The sequence below is a fragment of the Aquarana catesbeiana genome, linkage group LG02 (assembly GCF_042186555.1).
Source record: "Aquarana catesbeiana isolate 2022-GZ linkage group LG02, ASM4218655v1, whole genome shotgun sequence".
NCBI classification, from domain to species: Eukaryota; Metazoa; Chordata; class Amphibia; order Anura; family Ranidae; genus Aquarana; species Aquarana catesbeiana.
Window position 1 is genome coordinate 405,872,607 of NC_133325.1, and position 25,544 is coordinate 405,898,150.

At 46.5% G+C, this 25,544-nt stretch overlaps 1 protein-coding gene across 1 annotated transcript in view; it reads right to left on the reverse strand.

Moving 5' to 3' along the window:
- Nucleotides 1-18,608, reverse strand: part of HDAC1 (histone deacetylase 1) — a 63,148-nt gene extending 44,540 nt beyond the window's left edge. Inside the window, exons 1-3 of the mRNA XM_073615368.1 lie at nt 18,462-18,608; nt 6,624-6,736; nt 3,741-3,858 (exon numbers count right to left, since the gene is read on the reverse strand). Of these exons, the coding sequence (XP_073471469.1) occupies nt 3,741-3,858; nt 6,624-6,736; nt 18,462-18,510 (280 nt within the window). The 5' untranslated portion in view covers nt 18,511-18,608. The remainder of the gene's footprint in view (nt 1-3,740; nt 3,859-6,623; nt 6,737-18,461) is intronic.
- Between the last annotated feature and the right edge of the window lie 6,936 nt (nt 18,609-25,544).

Sequence of the window (25,544 nt, forward strand, 5' to 3'; positions counted from 1 at the left end):
CCCTTATCACAGTATTAGGTTTAGGGGTCACGGAAGGCAAATGCCCTTAGTATGTGGCAACAGCATCTTAATTGGAGTGCTCTGTGCATCACTTTGGAAGCATGCCCAGGGCAAAACCTGCCAGATAAAACTGGTATTTAAGGGGGAGTTCCAACTGTGGGCCAGTAAAAAAAAAAAAACAAAAAAAAAAAACACGGCAGTATCAGGAAGTTTATTTGCATCGATGGGTGCCTATGAAGAGTATCGTTCGGTGCTTCAGCCCAAACTGCTTAAAGTCTAAGATGGGAGCAAGCTCAGAGATAATGCAATGGCTCTGGAGCAGGAAGACGCTCTATGGCCAAATCTTACCAGTATACGAATGTCTAGAAACCACCACAATGTGGAACACTGTGTGCAAAGGTCACATTCCAGGCTAGCCCCTCACATCCAGTCCAGCAGGGTCCATTTATGGTAATCAAATATGAGCGTCACCCAAAAAGACAAAAATGAGGTGCCGCTCAGGCAGAGGTAAAGTCCAACTAGACGGCTGCAAGTGCAGGCAGGGACAGAGAGCTCGTCCTAGCTCCAAACTGCAGCAATGTCAAAGGAAAAGATCCATAAGCCGCACATCATGCAGCAGACCAATGTGCATGAAGTGACATGAATGGCAGCCTCAGCCTGAAATTCACACACGCCCAACACGTTTTGCTCTGCCCCTTGCAAGCTTAATCATGCTCCCCATGATTAAAGGGGTTGTAAAGTTATTTTTTTTTTTTTTTTTTTAAATAACAAACATGTTATACTTACCTTCACTGTGCAGCTCGTTCTGCACAGAGTGGCCCCGAACCTGGTCTTCTGGGGTCCCTCGGCGGCTGTTTCAGCTCCTCCCCGCAAGCATTTACCACCTTCATGCGAGCTCCCTCGCACGGTGGTGAGTGCTTGCGGGCGCGCTCCCGTGATACAGCCGGCGGCTATAGCCACTCGCTGTATCACTCGGCCCCGCCCCCTGGCGCGCCGCGTCATCGGATGTGATTGACAGCAGCGCGAGCCAATGGCTGCGCTGCTTTCAATCCATCCACTGCAGCCAATCAGCGACCAGGCTGAGCTGCAATGAAGCTGACGAGGACGAGCAGCGAAGATTCGAGGCGTCAGGTAAGTAAAACGGGGGGCCTGGGGGCGGCGGTACTGTCAAAAGTTTTTTCACCTTAATGCATAGAATGCATTAAGGTGAAAAAATTTTTACCTTTACAACCCCTTTAAGCTCCAAGGGGCGGAGCAAAACAGGTTTGGTGCATGGCCTGACTGGAGGCCAGGCTCAGGCTGCCACTAACCTCACCTCATGCACTTGGGTTTGCTTCATGATGTGTGGCTTAAGGATCTTTTCCTTTAAAATCAAATATCAGGCTTAAGAAAGGCTGATCCAGGTAGCTGCTATCTATAGATTAAGTTCAAGCAGTGATGTAGTAAGAAATCCAAGGTTGAATAAAGAAGAATCCAAAGAATTGTAGAAACACATCTACCCTCCAAGTAACTAGGACAAAAAAAAACACAACATGCTGGGTAGCAGAGTGGTTATGCTGAAGCTGGCATACAAATTACTTGCCAGTGTTCAATCCATCTGTAGGCCGGAGTATAACCTGACTATTTGAATTCTTGAGTTCCTCAATGGTCAAGAAAGAAGCCTAGTCTCTACAACCCCTGGCAAAAATTATGGAATCACCAGTCCCTGAGGATGTTCCTTCAAAAAAAAAAAAAAAAAAAAAAAAAAAAAAAAAAAAGCAGATCACAGACATGGCCAAAAACTAAAGACATTTCAAATGGCAACTTTCTGGCTTTAAGAAACACTAAAAGAAATCAAGAAAAATAATTGTGGTGGCCAGTAACAGTTAGATTTATAGAACAAGCACAGGGAATAAATTATGGAATCACTCAATTCTGAGGAAAAAATTATGGAATCACCCTGTAAATTTTCATTACAGACGCTAACACCTGCATCAGATTAAATCTGCTTGTTAGTATGTAGGTAAAAAGGAGTGATCACACAAAAATGGGAGGAAACTGGAGTCAACATCTGTGACCGAACTGTAAGAAACCGCATAAAGGAAATGGGATTTACATACAGAAAAGCTAAAAGAAAGCCATCTCTAACACCTAAACACAAAAAACAAGGTTACAATGGGCTAAGGAAAGGCAATCGTGGACTGTGGATGATTGGATGAAAGTCATATTCAGTGATGAATCTTGAATCTGCATTGGGCAAGGTGATGATGCTGGAACTTTTGTTTGGTGCCGTTCCAATGAGATTTATGCAGACGACTGTCTGAAGAAAACATGCAAATTTCCACAGTCAATTATGATATGGGGCTGCATGTCAGGTAAAGGCACTGGGGAGATGGCTGTCATTAAATCTTCAATAAATGCACAGGTTTACATTGAAATTTTGGACACTTTTCATATCCCATCTATTGAAAGGATGTTTGGGGATAATGAAATCATTTATCAAGTTGATAATGCATCTTGCCATAGAGCAAAAACTGTGAAAAAATTCCTTAAAGAAAGACATATAAGGTCAATGTCATGGCCTGCAAATAGTCCGGATCTCAATCCAATTGAAAATCTGTGGTGGAAGTTCAAGAAAATGGTCCATGACAAGGCTCCAACCTGCAAAGATGATTTGGCAACAGCAATCAGAGAAGGCTGGAGCCAGATTGATGAAGAGTACTGTTTATCACTCATTAAGTCAATGCCTCAGAGACTGCAAGCAGTTATAAAAGCCAGAGGTGGTGCAACAAAGTACTAGTGATGTGCTGGAGTGTTATTTTGTTTGTTTTTCATGAATCCATAATTTTTTCCTCAGAGTTGAGTGATTCCATAATTTATTCCCTGTGCTTGTTCTATAAATCTAACTGTTACTGGCCACCACAATTATTTTTCTTTATTTCTTTTAGTGTTTCTTAAAGCCAGAAAGTTGCCATTTGAAATGCCTTTAGTTTTTGGCCATGTCTGTGATCTGCTTTTTTTCTACAACAATAAACAACTGAAGGAACATCCTCAGGGACTGGTGATTCCATAATTTTTGCCAGGGGGTGTATGTATAGTTTGCATTAATAAATGTATACAAGGTCAACCATATTTGCTTATGGCATACCCTGGCTCTCCCTTCTGCTTTTCAGATCTACAAACTGGTTCTTCCTTCTCACAATGCGAACGTCTGGCAGATTCAGTGAACATACCCCCACCCATAATGTTGTTGTTACCTTAATGCACCATTTTTAAACATTGTTACAGTGAATTTATCCTAACTTTGGTGGCTTGTGTACTCAAATGAGGACAAACTATTATTCGCACAAATACCAAAAAGCATTTCTTTTGCGCCAAGGTTTACTATGAAATGATATGTGCCCAATTCAAATACACTATTTGGCAAAACTGTTTGATAGAGATACATACACACTATCATCAATAGCAAACACTGTAGTCAAGTCTTCAAAAAGTGCCCCTTCATCTGTACATATAAAGGATCATGGATCTCAGCAAAAACACGTTAAAGTGTATTACTGATGAAGCCCCTACATGGAACACTGGTCCAGTTACTGCTGATACATTTTATGGATTAAAATAGTGAAGGCATAGTTTGCAAACACCATCCACAGGAGATAGGAAGCAGATGTCACATGTCAGTGCATAAACACCTGCGACACCTGATCCTGAACTATCCATGTGGACATACTGTACCAAAAAAGTTTTGAGTGAGAACGTACATCTTTGCATCTGTTTGCTGTATTCAGACATGTTGTCTGGCCGGATGGAACGCAGAAATTTAATGTAATCGTCACTGTGATATTTTGTCATTTCTTCAGCACTGGCTTTGTGCGGTCTCTGGTAGGATGAGAAATATCCTTTAAGAATAACAATATCAGCAACATATTTCACTAAGCACTTAATGCAGTCGGTCACAGTGTGAGTTAGTTAAATACTGCTTTCTGTGACCCCCGAAAATCCCCCTCCCAAAAAAAAAAAAACAAAAAAAAAAACACAAAACACAAACTCCTCCCATATCCAAACACCAGCATGATACCCGATTTTGGGCTAAAAGCCACCATATAGATTTTCCCAAAGAGTCCTCTAGCAGGGAAGGACATGGAAACACTGAAGCCTGTAAGTAAAGCCAAGTTACAATTTACAGTGCATAGGTGCTACCATTTAGACAACACTTCCCTGGTTGCTTGTACATAGACCTCACATTTAAAACTGTGCATTCTTCAAAAAAAAAAAAAAAAAAAAGACACCAACATTAGTCATTAGGGAGAAGTGTCTCTCCCCCCCCCCCAATTATTGCACAAGAATTAGCCCATTCTTAAAAAGCTCGTTTGGCTGGGCTTCTCCTATGGATCACAGGAGTGCAATTCGTTTTGCACTCCTGTGACCCGTTTTTAGCAGAGAGTGGACTGAAGTCTGCTCTCCGCTGACGTCACAGAAATCAGTCCAGTCACCGCGACATCCTGACAATGGGAGTCTGGATCCACCAGGTGCCTGAACTGAAAGCCGCTGAGAGCCTGAGACGGTTCCCTGCTCCTCCACAACTCAGTGCTCCAGCGAGGAGGGAGCAGTGTGGAGAACTGCTGATTGACAGTCAGCAGCTCTCTGCTCGGGGAGCTGAGAGAACCGAGCCATCAGTGATGTTCAATTTCTCGGTTCTCAGTGTAGAGACACACCGGGGGACAGATGCAGCATCGGACTGATGTTGCACCCACCTAGGCAAGAATGATTATGAGGGGAAAAAAAAAAAAAAAAACACAACATACTTCTCTTTTAAGATAAATATAGCATCTTATAACAATAAAATTTGACCTTTATTCACCACAATATTGAATGTTTTTCATACTCCCAGATGCAAAATCTTTTCTATGTTTTTGACTGTGAAAAATACTGGTGTGTCTCGCTGGTGCTATTGACATTAATTTTCCTGGTGACCACAGTCAGCAGGACACTAAGGGGTAGAGTTACTATAACTGGAGAGTGCAACATCATGGTAGCCAATCCGCTTCTAACTTCAGCTTGTGCAATTACAATTAAAGCTGCATTCCTCCCAAAAGTGGAACCTTGGCACCTTTCGGGGGGGGGGGGGGGGGGGGGGGGGGAACGACAGGATACCTGTCTTTCACAGGTATCCTGTTCCCACTTCCGTGAGCCTCAGCCGTGGGTATTGACGTCACCGCTCGGGCTCCCCCCTCCTCCCCCGGCCCAGTAGGAGCGGAGCCTCACGCATGCGCAGTAGGGTTCTGGGCATGTAGCCGTAAAGCTTCACTGCCGGGTTCCCTTACTCGCAACGGAGGCAGCATGCTGCGGTGCTGACATCGCTGGACTCCAGGACAGGCAAGTGTCCGATTTTTAAATGTCAGTAGCTGCTGGCTTTTAATTTTCGCAGCGGTGGGTGGACCTCCGCTTTAAGCTTTGACAAAAAAAACTGGAAGCTGATTGGTTTCTATGCAGAGCTGCACCAGATTTTGCACTCTCCAGGTTTCAGTAAATTAACACTAGAACAGAAGGTGAAGGGGAATTATCCATTAGGATACCTCTTCCGGATCCCCCCATTTTGGGAATAGGTCATCTCACTACCTGCTGTGTCTCTGGGTCCAGAAGTGTAAGGTATTTTCTCCAATGGGACACTGACAGCACAAGAGGGAAAAAAAAAAAAAAAAAAAAAAAAAAAAGGGGGAAACTGTCTTAGCCTTTCCAGCCAAGTCCCAGCATGGTTTACATCCGCCGCGCCGAACGTGACATCAAAACGTCATGCCCGGGTCTCAGAGGATCATAGAGACTACTGGGGAACATTTGGTCACCAGAAATCTCTATGATCAACTTCTGGCGGCAATCGATTTGTTCTCGCCGATCGCATGTGAGAGCTTGGAGAAGCACCAGAGGGCGGCTGGAGGGGATGTCCCCTTTCACCGCCTGTAAGAATGATCAATTGGCTGAACAGTCACTATGATTGTTCTTACAGTACACTGAATCGCCGGCCGAAAAAGATGATATCTGAATGATGCCTGCAGCTGCAGGCATCATTCAGATATCTCCACTCAAAATCCTATGACGTCCTTGGGCTGGAAGTGGTTAAAGAATATGTTCACCTTACAGAACACGTTACACCTGTATTTAGAGTTCAACTTGTTGTAGTTTCCTTCCTCTGAGCCCCTTCTCCTGTGGACAGTGGGCAGGGGTACATTTAAAATTAGCAAAAATGTGCATTTATTGTTTTTCCTAAAGGTGAACTTTTTACCATATTTCTAGAAAAAAGAAACTCAAAATATATTTATTTTTCTAGGAGAACATTTATACTTCTCTTGTACTTAATCTTGTTGCCACTAGATGGCATAACAACGCTGACTAGTTAGCACTAAATAATCCTATAAAAAAAAAAAAAAAAAAAAAAAAAAAAAAAATTTTTCCTGGGCAATCCTTTGGTCAAAATATTTTCTCTCTCTCTCACATACAAGTATATTTAAAAAAAAGGAAGGACTTATGACATGTAAAGTTAGAAAATGTCTATGTAATCATAGATAATTAAAATGAAAACAGATTTTTTTTTTTTATCACTGTCTGGTATACCATAAACTGTTATCACCAGTTCAATTAGCACTTACATAGATTTCCATCTTCCTGTACAATCCATAATTAAGAAGCAGATTGTGGGTCATTCTGATCCTGTGGGGTTTCATTGGATGCCCCTGCCCATAATAATAATTACCAACATCACCTATAAACAAAAAAACACCACAACAAAACAGGTCATTGGAATTGTCATAACACCATTATGGAAATACTTGAAGCTGAATGCGGGACAAAAACTCATTCATATTACTGTAAAGAGGCAATGATATAATCACTGTGCTGTACATAGTCCATGCAGAGACCCAGCAGGCCCACCCATACAGGCTGCAGATAGAATACCAGTCACCCTGCACAAGGAGAAAAAGCAGAAAGGACTGGTCCTTAATACATGAAACACATGCACAGAGGTAAAGTGTAGGAGTTGTTTCATGCTGGATTACTACACAAATCTGGATTAAACAAACACCACCAAAATTCAATAACACATGACCTTTGTATTTAGACAATATGGGGTTGATTTACTGAAACTGGAGAGTGCAAAACCTGGGGCAGCTCTGTATGGTAGCCAATCAGCTTCTAATTTTAGCTTGTTCAATTACGTATTGACAAAAAAAATACCTGGAAGCTGATTGGTTTCTATATAGAGCTTCATAAGATTTTGCACTCTCCAGGTTTAGTAAATCAACCCCTCTGTGTTTAGCCGCCTGGAGCTCAGCTTTAAAAAAAAAAAAAAAAAAGAGGGAAAAGATGTTTGCAAGCCAAGCACATGCATAGTAAAGTGTAAATATAACTCACAGGTACTCATTAAAGTGGTTCTAAAAAGGCAGGTTTTTTTTCCCACCTTAAAAAGGGGTTGTAAAGTTGTTGTTTTTTTTTTTAATAACACACATACCTCCTCTGTGCAAGGGTTTTGCACAGAGCGGCCCTGATCCTCCTCTTCTGGGGTCCCCGCAGCGTCACTCCTGGCTCCTTCTCTTCTAGGATGCCCCACGGAGAGCCGCTTTCCATGGGGGCACTCGTGTGGGCTCGCTCCCGTGTCCATTGACACAGACAGAACCCGGCCTGCCTCCCCCACCTCCTGTGTCGCTGAACTTGATTGACAGCAGCAGGAGCCAATGGCACCTGCTGCTATCAATCTATCAAATGAGGACCCAAAACAGCAGCGTAAAGATTGATACACAGGAGCCGGGGCCAAGTCCTGCTGTCTGTGTCAATGGACGCAGCAGTGGGACTCGGGAGCGCGCCCGCACGAGTGCCCCCATAGAAGGGGGCACCCAAGAAGAGGAGGAGCCAGGAGCGCCGCTGGGGGAACCCAGAAGAGAAGGATTGGGGCTGCTCTGTGCAAAACCCTTGCACACAGGAGGAGGCAAGTATGACTTTTTTACTGAGAGTAGAGGGAGCCATTGGCTCCAGCTGATGTAAGTCAAATCCTGTGAGAAGGGATTGGGGGGCCGGGCCAAGTCATCACACTGTGTCTATGAATGCACACAGCTCGGCTTAAGAGCATGCTGCGGGGGGACCCCAGAAGAGTACTGGGCTACTCTGCAGGTAAAACATAACATGTTTGTTTTTAAGAAAAAAAAAAAGTAGCTTTACAACAACTAACTTTTACGGTGATCATAGTACTCCCCTGACAATGCAGTCATCTGCTTTTTCTCTCCAGGCGGAATGCACCAATTGAAAGCCTGATTACTACATGAGGAGATTAAGCCGGGGTTTACACTATTGCAATGCAGGAACCAGCGTAATTCCAGTGCCAATTCCCGCATTTACAGTTCACACTGCCCTCTGCGAACCAGTGCGGGCGTCAATACAAAGTTAATGACACCCCCAGATCAGTTCGCAGATCGCAGTGCGAACTGCGAATTTGGACAGGAATCGGATTGCATGGGTGTGAACACCAATTCTAGTGTGGGGGAAAAAAAAAAAAAAATATATAGGTTCCTGCACCTTTTTTGTGCGAATCCAATGCGAGTTCAGCTATACAACTATCAGGCTGAATTTGCATTGCACAGACATTGCATGTGATTGGCACCGCAATGTGGTGCGAATCACATGCAATGTCTGTGCTCATAATAGTGGACACCCAGGCTAAAGCAGTAATAAACTCCAAACCAAACATTTAATATACTGCAGCTCACTAATCCTTAGGATGTTGTGGTTGCATTTAGGCTTTTTGCCCCTCCGTTTTCACCTGGTGATCTGCAGCCCTCCAGCTATTGTAGAACATGTCCCATGAGCAACTGCAATACTGACAGTTACAAGCATGACTCCCAGAGACAGAATTTAGTTCCTCAACAGCTGGAGGGTCACAATTTGCTCACTCCTGAGTTACAGCAAGTTTTTTCCCTTTGGGGGGGGGTCAAGGTTTTACATAATTAAAAGCTGACCAATGTAAGCGCCCCTGTCAGTGTTAAATGGTTTGTATTAGATATATTATATATATATATCTTTTGGGTTTAACACTTAAGGAAATTTTTTTTTTTTTTTGCCTGCAGCAGACTGATGACATCCTCTCAAGCCTATGCAAGGCTACTTACCTCAAGGACTGACCTTTGCCCCAAGTTGACACTTACCAAAAAAGAATAAATGTACTTTTTTGCACGCAAAACAAAATGCATTTATTCTTGTTTTTTTGTAATGGGTCTGTAAAGCATTGCACCCACGATCTGCTGATCCACGGCCCTGCAGACTGTCTGGCTGTACTGCCGATACAGCCAGGCAGTTGCACTGCGACAGGAAGACTTAATGAACTACCACAGAGCTCAAAAGCACCGTGGTAGCTTATTGAGAACTACAAGCCAACAGCAGCAAAGGATTTTTTCATGTTACAGGTTTAAAAGCACTTTAAGCAACTAGGGAAGGGCATATTTCTGTATCTGGGGCCATTTAAAATGGCCACAACTGCAGGAGCACGCCTGCACGGGTACCCCCAATGAGAGCGCTTGAGAACTCCTAGGCAGTTTCCTGATGCAGGAAGGAGCTACTAGCACCACCGGAAGACCCCAGAAGAGGGGGATCGGGGCCACTCTGTGCAAAGAATGAACTGCACAGTGGAGGGAAGTATGACTTATTTAAATTTTTTTTTTTTTTTAAAACACGCAACACGAGGCTCTAGTAACCCTTTAAGGATAATTGTTAATTCTCTAGTACATCCAGACTAAGAAAAAAAGAACCCTCTCAATGAAAAAAAAAAAAAAAAAAAAAAAAGGTAAAAATCTCTTCAGATTAAGAGGAACTATTGGGTTCCCCATCAAGTGAGCCTGAAGCACTCTAATGCAAGAAGCCATCAAGAAGGCAATTTCCAGATAATCAAACCCAACTAGCTAAGAATTTAGAGGATGTCTACAAGAATGATAGCAGCAGGAGCCAATCTGTCCAGGTAGGAGGGACAGAGCCGGGAGAGACTTGGCTCTCATGCACAGCACTGGATCCTGAATGGGCTCAGTCAAGTATAATGGGGGGATTCTGTTACACAAAAGGTATTTTACCTTTATGCATAGAATGCAATAAAAAACATGTAACCGGTGAAGTTAAAAGCCTCAGATGATTTACAGAGATGAAACAAATCTCCCTACATAAGGTTTTTCACGTATATCTGCGGTCTTTGGAAAGTGAAGCTAGTGTTAGAAATCTTAGTTTCTCTTTCAGCAGTGGGTGTGGAGGTTGGGCTTATACTGTGTGTGAGCCGATTGGATGAAAGGCACACATCCACACAGGTAGAGGAACGAAGAAATATGCAGAGCTGTAGTCTGAATAGACAAGCTTTCTGCTGATCTACCTCTAAGCTCACTCCCCAACGCAAATTTTCAGCTGCTGTTATCTCGTGTGTTGGAGAGCTTGTCAGAAGTGATTCTGCTGATAACAAAGGAATGGAGAAGCAGAGAGTAATGGCACTTAGAGCTATGGAGAGAGATAAGTAAACATTACATATACATGTGCTTAGGTCAAATTTCATGAATTGAGTTTACAACCACTTTAAGGTAAAAAAAAAAAAAAAAAATAACTTTTAGGCTTTAGAAACACTTTAATGTCAATTAAGTTCTCAATAAGAAAACCTAAATACTCTACTGTCCATAGCTTAGACACTGGTTCACTTTAAAGTCCAACTCAAGCCTTTTTGTTTTTCACTTAGCATAGGGTGAAGAATCGTTTGAATTACAGTAATACTTTTATTGCAGTCTACGTCCCTGCTGGTTTGATTTCCCCTTGATTCCTCTCTTTTGGCCACAGAGACCAGAAGTGATAGAAAAAAAAAAAAATTCACTGAATGATTTTATTAGCTCCTGAGCACCAGCCCAATTCTGAGGCAAATGCAGCAGGCTGTAGAGAAGCCTGCTGCTCTGTGTGTGAAAGTAGTAGTCAAACATTTCCTTTTCACCAGGGTTTTTTGTAAGGAAAGTTCAGAACCCCTGTTGTGTTTGTCTGCTGTCTGTTGCTTTATAAAATCCTAATATATTAAAGAGGTCCAGCCCCCCAAATACTGTAGCTGCTGATTTTTAATGTTCGGACACTTACCTGTTAGAGGTGCTCATCTTCACCGGTCTCACGATTAGATTACGATTATCTGGTCAACGATTCGATATCACGATTACCGACGAGCTCCCTCTTCCGCTTGGGTCGCCCTTCCTCCCTGCAATCTTCTGGGACACAAGTCCCAAAAGATTGCCCGGCTATGCAGGACAGCGCAGTGAGACATGCGCACCCGGCTGTGAAGCTGTAAGCTGTCACAGCCGGATGCCCACAGTAGTATTGCCAGCACCGTGGACAGGCGGGGGAGAGAAGGGAGGGTTTGGGTGGTCACGTCACTGGATTGGGACAGGCGAATGTCTTTAATAAAAGTCAGAAGATACACTTTTTTTTTTTTTTTTGGTAGCTGCTGTTTTAATAAACAAAAAATTGACTGGAACTCCGCTTTGAATTAAAAATAACCTTACTCCCTTAAAAAGTGCACTAATCCGGTGCAATACAGGGTACAGACATTCACACACACAGCTGCTGGGAGGTCAGGAGGGATTACAATCCACAGCTGACAAACAGCCTTGTGACGTTCCCTGTACTGTCTCTGTGCTGACCAGTGGCAGCTGGTGCTCAAAATTTTTGGTGGGGCGCAAAGAAACTGAAAAATACTGAACCTCCCCCATCAATCACAGCCTCACTGTGCCCGTCATACGCAGCCATCAATTCACTAACACCACCACAATGCATGGGCTGCCAGACAGTTCCCTGGCATTCCTGTTTGCACCTTCCAGCACACTAGGAGTCAACACAGTGGAATGTGCAAAAGGGAAGCCAGGGAACTGTCAGCACAGAGCGTGTACTAGGTGTAAGCAGAGTACAAACACATTTGTACGCTACTTATTGTTGGTAAAATTACTGTGTTTTAATAAATCCCGTGTTACAATCAATGAAGTGCCCCGCTGTATGTGCTTTTTAAAAAAATATGGAACTTCATAGTACAATACATCCCGCTCATGTGACTGCCCTGCCTGCCTCTCACGTCTCTCCTGACGTCAGCGGGGAATTCTCAGCCCTGCCCACCCCTAAAGTCAGCGGGCGGGGCTGAGAATTCCCTGTTGAGGTCAGGAGAGACAAGACACGCGAGAGGAGAGAGGCGGGTCGGGAAGTCATATGAGCGGGATGTATTGTACTGTGAAATTCGGTATGAAGTTCCATATTTTTTTTAAAAAGCACACGGGATTGTAACACGGGATTTATTAAAACACAGTAATTTTAAAAATATGCTCGAAGCGCTCTCCTGGGAGGGGCAGGGCAAGTCAGGATGACGTCACCCAGCAATTGATTTTCTGATTGTATGCATCAATGCCGCATCGGGGACACCCAAATCGCAATGCAGCGATTACTTTCAGCACCTCTATTACCTGTCCTGGAATCCAGCAATGCGGCACCCCAGCCAATGTTTCCATCGGCTCTTGGGTGCTGCTGCCACCATTGCCCGTAAGGGAAACCGGCAGTGAAGCCTTGTGGCTTCACAGCCAGGACCCCTAATGCGTATTGCGCTTTGTGAATGGCCCAGCGTCAGTGGAAGGGGGGCCAAACTTCCGGGGGACCTCACTGCAGCCAGGTCTCCCGTAAGTGAGGACAGGTACCCATTCCTCCCCCTCAAAAGTTGCCAAAAGTGGCACCAGTGAGGGGGAAAGCAGATAAACAGAGCTTCTCTTTAAATTTCTTGTCTTGCTGTCAAAGCGACAAGAAGTGAGCTGAAAGCTCCCCAAGGTCCAAGCAGCAATAAAAACTCAACACAGGTTATAGCCCTACCCACACTGTTCAAGACCAAAAAAGCTGGCTAAAGCTTTACTTTAAAGCTGAGATTTAGTATATATAAATGTTTGGGATACAGTACCAAACACATCAGTTATGTAGAATTGTGTCCCATTACCTGCAGGTGTCTGTTTCTGCTACAATAAATCATCCTTGCAGCGCCTCCTCAGAGCCACTGGATATGATCCTGTGTATTTGTTTTCTAGAACTGTGAGTTAAAGGGGTGGTAAAGCCTCTTTTTTTTCCATAAAAAAAAAAAAAATATGTTAAATGTACCTGCTCTGTGCAATGGTATTGCACAGCATGATCCCTTACCTCCATTCCTGGAGTATCCTGCCAGTGCCCCCATAGCAAGCCCGGTGCTATAGGGGGCACCCATGATTTAACTAACAGCAGCAGAAGCATACGGATCCCACTGCTGCCTATGGGATCAGTAAATTAAGAGAGAGAAGACCTGCAGCAGGAACAGAGCCAGATCACTGACAGGACCCAGCTAAGTGTTTAGGGGGGGAAGCGTTAATGGGGAGTTGTTTTTTTTACACTAATGCAGGGAATGCATTGGGCTACATGTGTCAAACACGAGGCCCATGGTCTGAATCCAGCCCAACAGGCCATTTCATGTGGACTTTGCACCTCACCTGAAGCACCCCCTCATCTATGTCCCCACCTTGTCTCAGCAAAGTTGGCAGCAGAACGCCGACTACAGATCCTGCGTCTCTTTGCAGCTGCAGCACCCCCTCATCTCTGCCTCGTCACTCAGTAGACTCTAGCTCTCCTCCAGACCATGCACTGATGTAAGGGAGGGTGGGGGGGGGATTGGAACTCTTGACATCTAATGTAAGGGAGGAGGGGTGCGCTAGACATCTAGTCTAAAGATAGAAATGATTCTTTGAGGGCAACCATAATGCTGATGCAGCCCACAATGAAATTGAGTTTGACACGCCTACATTAAAGCGCAGTTCCACCCAAAAGTGGAAATTAAGCACTCCTTACCCCCTTACATGCCACATTTGGCATGTAATTTTTCTTTGGAGGGGGGAGCTTACTTTTGACAGATACCTGCTACCACTAGGTGGATCGAGCGGAAGTTCTCCTCTCCCCCTCCCTGCAATCTTCTGGGTCACATCACAGGTCCCAGAAGATTGCCCGGCCACTGAGGAGAGGCAGTGCGCACCCGGCTGTTAAGCCGCAAGCTGTCACAGCAGGGTACCCACATTTGCAATGTCGGGGAGAGAGCCCAGGGGCCACATCGCTGGACCGTGGGACAGGTTAGTGTTAGTTTATTAAAAGTCAGCAGCTACACTTTTTGTAGCTGCTGACTTATAACACAAAAACAAGAACTCCGCTTTAAAAGTAAAAAAAAAAAAAAAAAAAAAAAAAAAAAAAAAAAACTGTTAGGCTGGCCATAGACTGAATCTCGACCGGTTCAGCAGGATACGGCCAAGATGTGGGCAGGCTGAATGTACCAAGTTGATCAATCAACTTGGGTACAACCAGGCTGCAGAGTTTTACTTGCGATTATCGCTAGTGGCTGCTATAGCTACTAGCAATAGTTACTGTCTTCTCCTGGCAGGGAGAAAACAATAGCTTGACAGGAGGGATTCCCCTGTCAGTATGTCTGTGCTGATGGGGAATCGTGCAAATTTCTTTCCTGCAATCACTGGAAATTTTCACTATGGCCTACATTAGGCTCGGTTCACATATGCGAATCGGATACTTTTTTAACCGCATCCAATTTGCATAACATGTCAATCGGACCGTCACACACGTCCATGGCAGCTGTGATTCTTTTCTGAAAAGGGTCATGTGTGATTTTGGGCCCAGTTCAAGTAAAAATTTGCACCTGAACCGGTGAACAAAACCGCGCTGGACTGCAAACTGCAGCCGGACATGTGTGAACCTAGCCTTAAACTTTAGAACCAATTTAGCAGCAGCCTCTGCTACAGAGAAAAGTTGTCACTCAGCCACCCCCCTTCTGTCATTTGTATTGCTCATATTACCATTCTCCCATAATGCATCACAATCTGTGAATGGAGGAGCAGCAGCTGAATGACAGGAGACCCACCACCCATCCACAGAGCACAATGCATGGTGTGAGAGCAAGTAATACGAGACCTGTGAATGGCAGAAGGAGGAGGAGAGGTGCAACATTTCTCAGGAGCAGTGGCTGAAGATAACTGCTCAGGACGATATCTGGCAGCTCTGAGGAAGAAGATGGGATACACACACCAGTACAAGTGGCTGAGATATAGATAGATATTTTTTTTTTCTCTTAGACAGACACACACACACACACTAAACTTCATATTCCCAGTTACATTACCAAATCAATTTCAAAAAGATCAAAAAGATTGTGACTTATTACCAGGTGACATACCTGTTAATAATTTGGGGCATACACTATAAACACGGGGGAAAGGTTGTTCACTATAAAGCGCAATTTGCAAAGAGCACTAACCCACAGCAGCCAATCAGAATCCACAGTGAAGACAGAGCAGTACAATAATTGGTTATTATGGGTCCTGTACTTTATTGATGTCATAGATAGGATGAAGTACACCATATACATTGCCCATGGGATATTCCAGAGCACAGGTGTCAAACAAGGCCTGCGGGCCGAATCCGGTCCGCCCAGCCTTGTCACGTGGCCCACAGCGGCCTCTGGCTCTCATCTGCTCTTACTCCCGTCACTTGTAAACACAGGAACTTCTGTGTTTACAGTGACAGCTATGGTCTCGGTGAGTCCCGGCTCCTGTTACTGCACATGCGCGGGTTTCAGGATATACAAGCCAAGCGCAGAGATGCTGCAGCCGAACAGGCAGCTTACAAAATGAACTTCTTACAAGCCGAGCGGTCGGCTGGAAACACACGAGCACAGGCTGGATGAACCACTTGAATGCCAAAAGTTGAGTGCTCATCCCCGGGGATTTCACAGGGGGTGGTGGTCGCTAGTGGCGCAAGATGGGCGTTAGTTGGGGGGTGGGGATGGGATTTGTCAGTGGGGGGGGGGTCTGTCAGTGGTGAGTGGCAGGGCAGTAGGTGGGGGATCTGGTAGTGGAGGGGCGTTGTGGGGTGAGTTGAACCCCCTTGAACCCTGCATGTAGCTCACCCATGGATCCTGCACTCTGTACACAGGACACTTTTGAACCCTGCACTCTGTCCACAGTGCAACTCCTGAACCCTGCACCTGCGTGTAGCGGACCCATGAACCCTGCACTCTGTCCACAGCGCAACTCCTGAACCCTGCACCTGCGTGTAGCGGACCCCTGTCCACAGCGCAACCCTGAACTCTGTCCACAGAGCAACCCTGAACTCTGCACTCTGTCCACAGCGCAACTCCTGAACCTGCGTGTAGCGGACCCCTGAACCCTGTAGCCTGCACTCTGTCCACAGCGCAACTCCTGAACCCTGCACTCTGTCCACAGCGCAACTCCTGAACCTGCGTGTAGCGGACCCCTGAACCCTGTCCACAGTGCAACCCTGAACCTGTGTGTAGCGGACCCCTGAACCCTGTCCACAGCACAACCCTGAACTCTGCACTCTATCCACAGCGCAACTCCTGAACCCTGTCCACAGCGCAACCCTGAACTCTGCACTCTGTCCACAGCGCAACTCCTGAACCCTGCACTCTGTCCACAGCGCAACTCCTGAACCCTGCACCTGCATGTAGCGGACCCCTGAACCCTGTCCACAGCGCAACCCTAAACTCTGCACTCTGTCCACAGCGCAACTCCTGAACCCTGCACCTGCGTGCAGCGGACCCCTGAACTCTGTACTCTGTCCACAGCGCAACTCCTGAACCCTGCACTCTGTCCACAGCGCAACTCCTGAACCCTGCACTCTGTCCACAGCGCAACTCCTGAACCCTGCACCTGCGTGTAGCGGACCCCTGAACCCTGTCCACAGCGCAACCCTGAACTCTGCACTCTGTCCACAGCGCAACTCCTGAACCCTGCACCTGCATGTAGCGGACCCGTCCACAGCGCAACCCTGAACTCTGCACTCTGTCCACAGCGCAACCCTGAACCCTGCACTCTGTCCACAGCGCAACTCCTGAACCCTGCACCTGCGTGTAGCAGACCCCTGAACCCTGTCCACAGCGCAACCCTGAACTCTGCACCCTGTCCACAGCGCAACTCCTGAACCCTGTCCACAGCGCAACTCCTGAACCCTGTCCACAGCGCAACTCCTGAACCCTGTCCACAGCGCAACTCCTGAACCCTGTCCACAGCGCAACTCCTGAACCCTGCACTCTGTCCACAGCGCAACTCCTGAACCCTGCACTCTGTCCACAGCGCAACTCCTGAACCCTGCACTCTGTCCACAGCGCAACTCCTGAACCCTGCACTCTGTCCACAGCGCAACTCCTGAACCCTGCACTCTGTCCACAGCGCAACTCCTGAACCCTGCACTCTGTCCACAGCGCAACTCCTGAACCCTGCACTCTGTCCACAGCGCAACTCCTGAACCCTGCACCTGTGTGTAGCGGACCCCTGTCCACAGCGCAACCCTGAACTCTGCACTCTGTCCACAGCGCAACTCCTGAACCCTGCACCTGCGTGTAGCGGACCCCTGTCCACAGCGCAACCCTGAACTCTGCACTCTGTCCACAGCGCAACTCCTAAACCCTGCACCTGCGTGTAGCGGACCCCTGAACCCTGTCCACAGCGCAACCCTGAACTCTGCACTCTGTCCACAGCGCAACTCCTGAAGCCTGCACCTGCGTGTAGCGGACCCCTGTCCACAGCGCAACCCTGAACTCTGTCCACAGCGCAACTCCTGAACCCTGCACCTGCGTGTAGCGGACCCGTCTACAGCGCAACCCTGAACTCTGCCCACAGCGCAACCCTGAACTCTGTCCACAGCGCAACTCCTGAACCCTGCACTCTGTCCACAGCGCAACTCCTGAACCCTGCCCACAGCGCAACCCTGAACCTGCGTGTAGCGGACCCCTGTCCACAGCGCAACCCTGAACTCTGCACTCTGTCCACAGCGCAACTCCTGAGCCCTGCACCTGCGTGTAGCGGACCACTGCACTCTGCCCACAGCGCAACCCTGCACTCTGCCCACAGCGCAACCCACCCCTGAATTCTAAGCTAACTATTAGTCTATTACATGTGGGTGCATGTAATAGACTAATAGTCTATTACTTACAAAAAAAAAAAAAATTAAATGCAGAGGCAATTATTTAATATGATAAAGAGTAGATACATAGTCTTTGGTATACAACCAGCCCCTTGAGGACAACCATATTGCTGATGCGGCCCCCGATTAATTTGAGTTTGACACCCCTGTTCTAGAGGATTGGGCTGGTCTAGCGAGTACCCCTCCCCCCATGTGTACCATGACCCCTCCACGCTGTCCCTGAAAGGCACGACCCCCATTTTCAGTCACGTCTACACGCTCCCCGTGCAGCCAAGAAAGCTTGGACAATCCCATAAGAAGGAAGTGAAATGGGTCTCAGTGCACACAGAGCCGCCCCCAATGGTCACCCCGGAACCCATTTACCTCCCCCGCTGCTGCACCCACATGTTCCTCCTACCTCTGACTCTATCCCCCACGCCGCCTCTCACACAGGCCACGCTCACCATCATAGTAATAGCACACTTTCTTCTTTGTTCCTTGTGTGTACGCCATGTTCCTTCCTGGGCTTCGGATCCACTAGAACTCGACTAGCCAGTGTTCATCTACGTCACCGGCACGTGTATCCAATGCCAGAGCGGCGTTGCCCGTCGGTGAGTTAATGGACAGGGAAGCGTCCAATAGCAGAGACAGTCAGTACGGCTAAGGCGGAGCTTCATTCATCGCCCTCCCAGGAAAAGGTTAGTTGAGAGGTTAGGTTGGCTCGTGCTGGTCGTCCTCCAATTTGTCATGTAGAATCGCGAGATTTCATCGCGAGAGGAGGCTCCCGCCCTTTGTCTCGTCATGGCCATTCATAAACCCTTGTTTGTCCTAGGGAAGCCCAGCTTTGTCCTTTGTTAGTCCCATTGTTAGAGGAAATGGGAGCAATACTAGACTGCCATTGCAAGCTTCATTTTGAAAATACCATCTGCCTGTTTGTGGGCACAGTTATTTGTCCCAGACCTGGAACAACCAGGCAGTGAGAAAGGCAAAACCCCTGATCTGTGATGGTTGTTCTTGGGCGGAGACGTAGTAAGCGGCTGTAAGCCCTATATTTTTTTGGAATATACACAATGATCTGCCAGCCAGCACTTTCTAAATTTAAATGACTGGTTGGGGGGGGGCAAAAAATGCCATGCTTGTATCCCCCCCACCACCTCATAATAATCGCATGGTATCACCAGTCAGCGAGAGCCCAGGGCAAACATCCCACCCCCCCCAGGATGTATGAGCATTATGTGTCAGCAAAGAAATGAGCAGCGATTTGTATTCTAACCCCTGAGCAAACAAAATTCCCCCTCCTCCAAGGACAAATCCACTCCCCTGCTGAAATCCCCCTCCCCCAGTACACATCTCCCCCCAAAAGAAAACCCACTCTTCCTAGCACAAACCCTGCACTGCTCCAATTTTCCTTCTGAGTACACATCCTGTCCCCCCCCATTCATCTTCCCCCCTTCCAAATTCTTCCTCCTAGCACTTATACCCCCGCCCCCATCATCCCTACTAGCACAAATTCCTACCTCCCCTACAAAAAAATAAAAAAAAACAATTCCCCTCCTAGTACAAATCCCCCCCCCCCCTCTACTATATCACCTTTTCTAGCATGAATTCCCCCTTCTAGCACAAATCCTCTTCCCCCCATCTCAACACAAATCCCCCCAAATCAACACTCCTAGCACCCAACCCCTCCCCCCTCCTCAAACTTTCCCTCCTAGAAGGATTCTTTCCCCCCTCTGCCCCCTCCCAACACAAATCTTTGCCCCTCCCTCCCAGCTCAAATCCCCCCCCCTAAATTCCCCCAGCACAATTACCTCCCCTAGCACAAATTCTTTACCGCTCAAATTCCCCCTCTGAGTACACATCCTGCCCCCACCCATTCAAAGTCACCTTCCCAGCACAAATCCCCAATCCCCCATCCTAGCATAAATCTACCCCCCTTCCAAATTCCCCCTCCTAGCAGATATACCACCCAATCAACCCTACAAACACAAATCACCCCCCCCCCCCCAATCGACACTGCTAGCACCCCCCTCAAATTTTCCCTTCTAAAATGATTCTTACCCCTTCTGCCCCCAAATTCCCCCTCCCAACACAAATTGTTGCCCCCTCCCAGCCCCCCTCCCAGCTCAAATCCTCTCTCCCCCCAGTAGCCAGATAGCCAGTAGCCAATGACAAATACTCTACTGCTCAATTCTCCCCTGCAAGTACGCATCCTGTCCCTCCCTCATTCCAAATACCCCTCCCAGGACAAATCCCCATCCCAATCCCCCCTACTAGCATAAATCCCCCCTTTCAAATTCCTCCTCCTAGCAAAAGAACCCCCCCCAATCATCCCTACTACCACAAATCCCACAAATAAAAAAATAAATACCCCCCCTAATACAAATCTCCTCCCCCTTCTACCATGTCACCTCTTCTAGCACAAATCCCCCCCACCTAGCGCAAATCCTCTTCCCCCATCCCAATACAAATCCCCCCAAATCAACACTCCTAGCACCCCCCCCCCAAATTTTCCTTCCTAGAACAATTCTTACCCCCCATCGCCCCCAAATTCCGGCTCCCAACATAAATCCCCCCCCAATCTCCTCATGGAGGAGGCAGCCACCCCCTTGCCCACCCCTTGCCCCGGCCCTGGGTATCGTGACCGGGGCCGTGGTGGTGATACCATGCGGTGTATTATGATCAGTGGAAAGCAAGCTTACTGCATGTGACCCATTCAAGTGAATGTGCAAGTGTCATCTCTGTTCGGTAAATATGGGGTTAAACATGCGTTGAGGAAGCATCACATTGCCTTCCCACTGCCTCTCAATCACCTCTGAAAAGCATTTTGAATGCACATTGCTCTTCAGAGGAGGGTTGGGTTTAGATGCACTAAATCTAGCGTAAAGGATTTAGTGCATCGACAGTAACAGCCTACATATATTTTCATTACAGGTCTCCTTTAAGGGCCTATTCACACCTGTGCATTTTTTATGAGTTTTCCATTTATATAAATGGAAATGCATCAAAAAGTATATCAGCACATGCATTGTCATCATGCATCATACGTGATGGGCATTATTCAATATAAAGTGCAGTCAACTCAATTCAAATAGACATGTATTTCTACCATTTTCAATGGAGAGGACCTTAGAAAGAAAAACACATCAGCAATCAATGTAAATAAGTCCTAAGGCAGGGCTCACAGCAGGGGGTCCGGTGCGTCCCTGTTCACCGGTTCAGGTGCGAATCGGGTCTGATTTTTTTTGTTTCGTTTTTTTCACACCCTGCAAGGTAAAGGCATAATGTGCTAGTATGCATCACAAAGGAAAGTTTACTTCCTCTTTAAGCAATCCTTTTGAAATTTTGAAAAAAAAAAAAAACAGCAAAAGCTACGGTAATGCTAAAGTGTCTGGCTGCCCGTTCCGCAGAACTTTTCTTTGTTGAAGAGCTACAGCCTGCAGCAAAATCTGCACATCCTACATTTCCAGGAATGATGTATTTGCCTTATGGCTCTATTCACTTGAATGGGTTGCATTTGATGGCAGTACTACTGGCCGAACAAGACATAGGGGATGCATTTTGTAATGCAATGTAGAAGACCCATGTAATCTTTTAGGTGGAGAGTCAAGAGGCAGTAAAACCATGGCTGAACTGCCTTTTTTTACTGCCCACAAGGACTAACAACAAGACCATGTTGTGGTCTACATGGATGATAAGGATAGGGTTAAAGGATAAGCTAACCTTTCAAATTCACCCATATTCAGGGTGTAACATGTGTGGTAGCATGTTAGGAACAGACTGGTCTCTGCTCACAATTTCAAAAAAATGGGTGGATGGAAAACTACAAGTCCCAACATTCTTTTTTTTTTTTTTTTTTTTTTTTTAATTCTTTATTTTTAGGGAGAAAAAGAAAACAAACAGCCATATTACCATTACATCGTACATATTCTAAGACAATAGGTGTACCATAATAGATGCAGGCTTTTCAAACCTAATTATACTTCACAAACAGACTCAAACTGGACCTATTGTTACTACATCAATGAACTTCACTAATCTCGGCTCTCCTATTATTTTTATCATCAAAAACCCAAACCAAACATAACCAAACCAAACCAAGAAAGGAGTGGGAAAAAAACCCTCAGAAAAGAATCCCCCCCAATCCCAGAGACGATGGACTACCTGCCTGCACTCCCACAACGTATACCGGAAGAGACCTCACTCCCCCCCTCCACTCCCTAATAACCTCTTCCCCTCTTCCGAGTATACAAATACCTCCCATGGGGCCCATGTTTCAGTAAAAAGTTTTTTTCTGTTTAGCGTCGTAAGCACTAGGTCCTCCATTATCCCCATGCTTCTAACTTTATTGAGCCACAGGGCAATGGGAGGTGGTCGTGGGTCCTTCCAGCACAAAGTAATACAGGCTTTTGCTGCATTCACCAGGTGGCAAAGTACTGATTGTTTGTAATTCCAAAGCGGGATATGTGAGCAATGTAACAAGAAGAAAGCCAGGTCATCTGGGATCTGAAAATCCGTAAGTTTTTGAGTAATCTTCTGTACTTCCAGCCAATACTGTCTAATCTCTGGACATGCCCAAAAAATATGCAGTAAGGTCCCTTGTCTCTCACCGCATCTCCAGCAGCGATCTGAGGCTTCTGGGAAAAATTTGTTAAGAGTTGAAGGAGTATATTACCAGCGTGTTAATAACTTGTGGTTAGATTCCTGGGTTTTCGTGCACCTGGATGATTTTAGCGAAAGATTTATGAGCTGGGGTGAAAATCCTGTCTAGATCTCTCTCCCATATTACTCAGGCCTGGCATTATAAAATCTTCTGGAGGTGATATCAACAATGCGTACATCTTAGAGATCGTATGGGGAAGAGGCTCCTTTTCCTCACAGCACATCTCGAATTTTGGATGTTCCAGGTTTTAAAAATAATGGCGTATTTGTAACGCCTGCCAAAAATTTATTTCAAACTGTTTTCCCTGCTGCACCAAAGAGTCTATCGTTGGCCATGTTATGGAGGTCAAAAAATGCCAAAAATTTATTTCAAACTGTTTTCCCTGCTGCACCAAAGAGTCTATCGTTGGCCATGTTATGGAGGTCAAAAAATGCCAAAAATTTATTTCAAACTGTTTTCCCTGCTGCACCAAAGAGTCTATCGTTGGCCATGTTATGGAGGTCAAAAAATGTGAAGCCTGAGAACAGCCCTTCTCCCTAAGTTTCCCAAATTCTCCTGGCTCTAATGGGGCGTACACACGGTCAGACTTTTCAGCTACAAAAGTCCGACAGCCCGTCCGACAAACTTTCGACAGGCTTTTGGCGGACTTGCGGCTGACTTTCTAAGGAACGGACTTGCCTACATACGATTACACAAAAGCCCGACAGATTCGTACGTGATGATGTACACCGGACTAAAATAAGGAAGTTGATAGCCAGTAGCCAATGGCTGCCCTAGCGTCGATTTTTGTCCGTCGGACTAGCATACAGACGAGCGGATTTCTGGGTCCGGCGGAGTTACGACGTAAAGATTTGAAGCATGTTCCAAATCTAAAGTCCGTCAGATTTGCGACTGGAAAAGTCCGCTGAAAGTCCGGGGAAGCTCACACACGATCGGATTGTCCCCCGGATTTGGTCCGTCGGCGTCCATTGTAGCCGAAAAGTCCAACCGTGTGTACACCCCATTAGTCTCAACATTCTGTGCGGCTGTCAGCTTGTAGTTTTCAGTGAACTACCATGGTGCTGTGAAGCGCATTGAGTCTTCCTGTCAGATTATATCTGCTTGCCCGGGCACACAGATACACTGACAGATCTGCAGGAGACCTGCATGGTATCAGCGATTTGCTGATCGCTCGGGCAATGCCTTAGAGGTTTCAGAAACAAAAAATAATAAATGCACATTTTTTTGCCTGCAACAAAAATTTGCATCTATTATTTTTTGTTGAAAGGTGAACTTATCCTTTAAGTTGGAGTAGGCAGTCTTCATTTGAAATAACAGGAAAGTGGAGACAGGGAAAGAAAGAAGTGCAAGGGGTGGGGATGGCACTGGACCCCTGAACACATGAGTGTCCTTTTATTAAAACATCAGGATTTGTAGATGCTGACCTTTATTTTTTTTCAAAAAGGCTGAAGAACCGCTTTAAAGTGGCTAGTTTTATCCTAAGTTAAACTTACTAATACGTTTTTTTTTTTTCACATCCCCTCTTAGTTTCATCCCTGCTTTTTGGTGTCTCTGTCCCCTCTCCGGTGCAGTTTTAGGACTTCCTTAATACCAGTGGTGTCGCTATGGGGGGCTGGGGGGGGGGGTGTTTCACACCTGGGTGACACCCGCTACAGGGAGGACACCATCCCGAGGGTGACACGGCCGTGCCTGGCATATGTTCTCTTATTATTTATTTATTTATTTATTTCAGGTACTTATATAGCGCCGTCAATTTACGCAGCGCTTTACATATGTATTATACATTCACATCAGTCCCTATACCCTCAAGGAGCTTACAATCTAAGGTCCCTAACTCACATTCATACCTATTCCTCTCTGTCTCACTCCTGCGCTGCTGCCCAAGCCTGTCACGATCTTCTCTCCACCCGGGCGGTGCAGCTGCACACTGTCCTCTCCTCTCCAGCTTCCACCCGGGTGTTCCATGTACCAGAGCCGCCCGAGCTGGTGCGGTAATGGGAGGAGGGGTGTAGGCTTGGAATTGGACGGGGGGATGTCCTGCACCGCCTGAGGTGAGGCGAGGATTTGTGAGAGAGAGGGGTCTATACTGATGGAGGGGGGTCTGTAGTGAGGGGGTTTATACTGATGGAGGGGGGTCTGTACTGAGGGGGTTTATACTGATGGAGGGGGGTCTGTAGTGAAGGGGGGTCTATACTGATGAAGGGGGGGGTCTGTACTGAGGGAGGAGGGGTCTGTACTGAGGGTGGTCTATACTGAGGAAGGGGGGTCTATACTGATGCAGGGGGTTTATACTTAGTAGGGGGGTCTGTACTTAGTGGAGGGGGGTCTGTACTTAGTGGAGGGGGGTCTGTACTGAGGGGTGACTATATTTGGTGGAGGGGGGGTGACACCATGTTTTACCGCACCGAGTGACACTAACCCTAGTGACACCACTGCTTAATACCTGTCTTTGCACATGTGCAGGGGAACTCACACATGCGTAAATGTGCTGCAGGGCTTTCGCAGAAGCCCTGCGGAACATCTGTTGCACATGCAGAATCTTGTGTGTGGGGGGGATGCAGACATAATTCTGGGCTTCTTGCCTAGAATAAATCTTTAAAAAAAATCTATTTCCGACTGGAAGAGAGTGAGTTGAAGGAGGCAATGCAAGATAAGATTTGGTTTAGGCCCCTTTCACACTAGCAGACCGATTGGGTCCTCCTGTAAGTTTTTTCAGGCAGACCAAATTGGATTCTCCAGTCTCCTCAATAGAGCGGCAGGTGTCCGTTGACACCCACGGACATCCGGTCCTTTCCACTAAAAACAGACGGATCCCATCAGTCTGGTGGATCGGATGGCAGTTGGGTGTCAATTGACAAGAGGACCGTTTACATCTGACCACCCATAG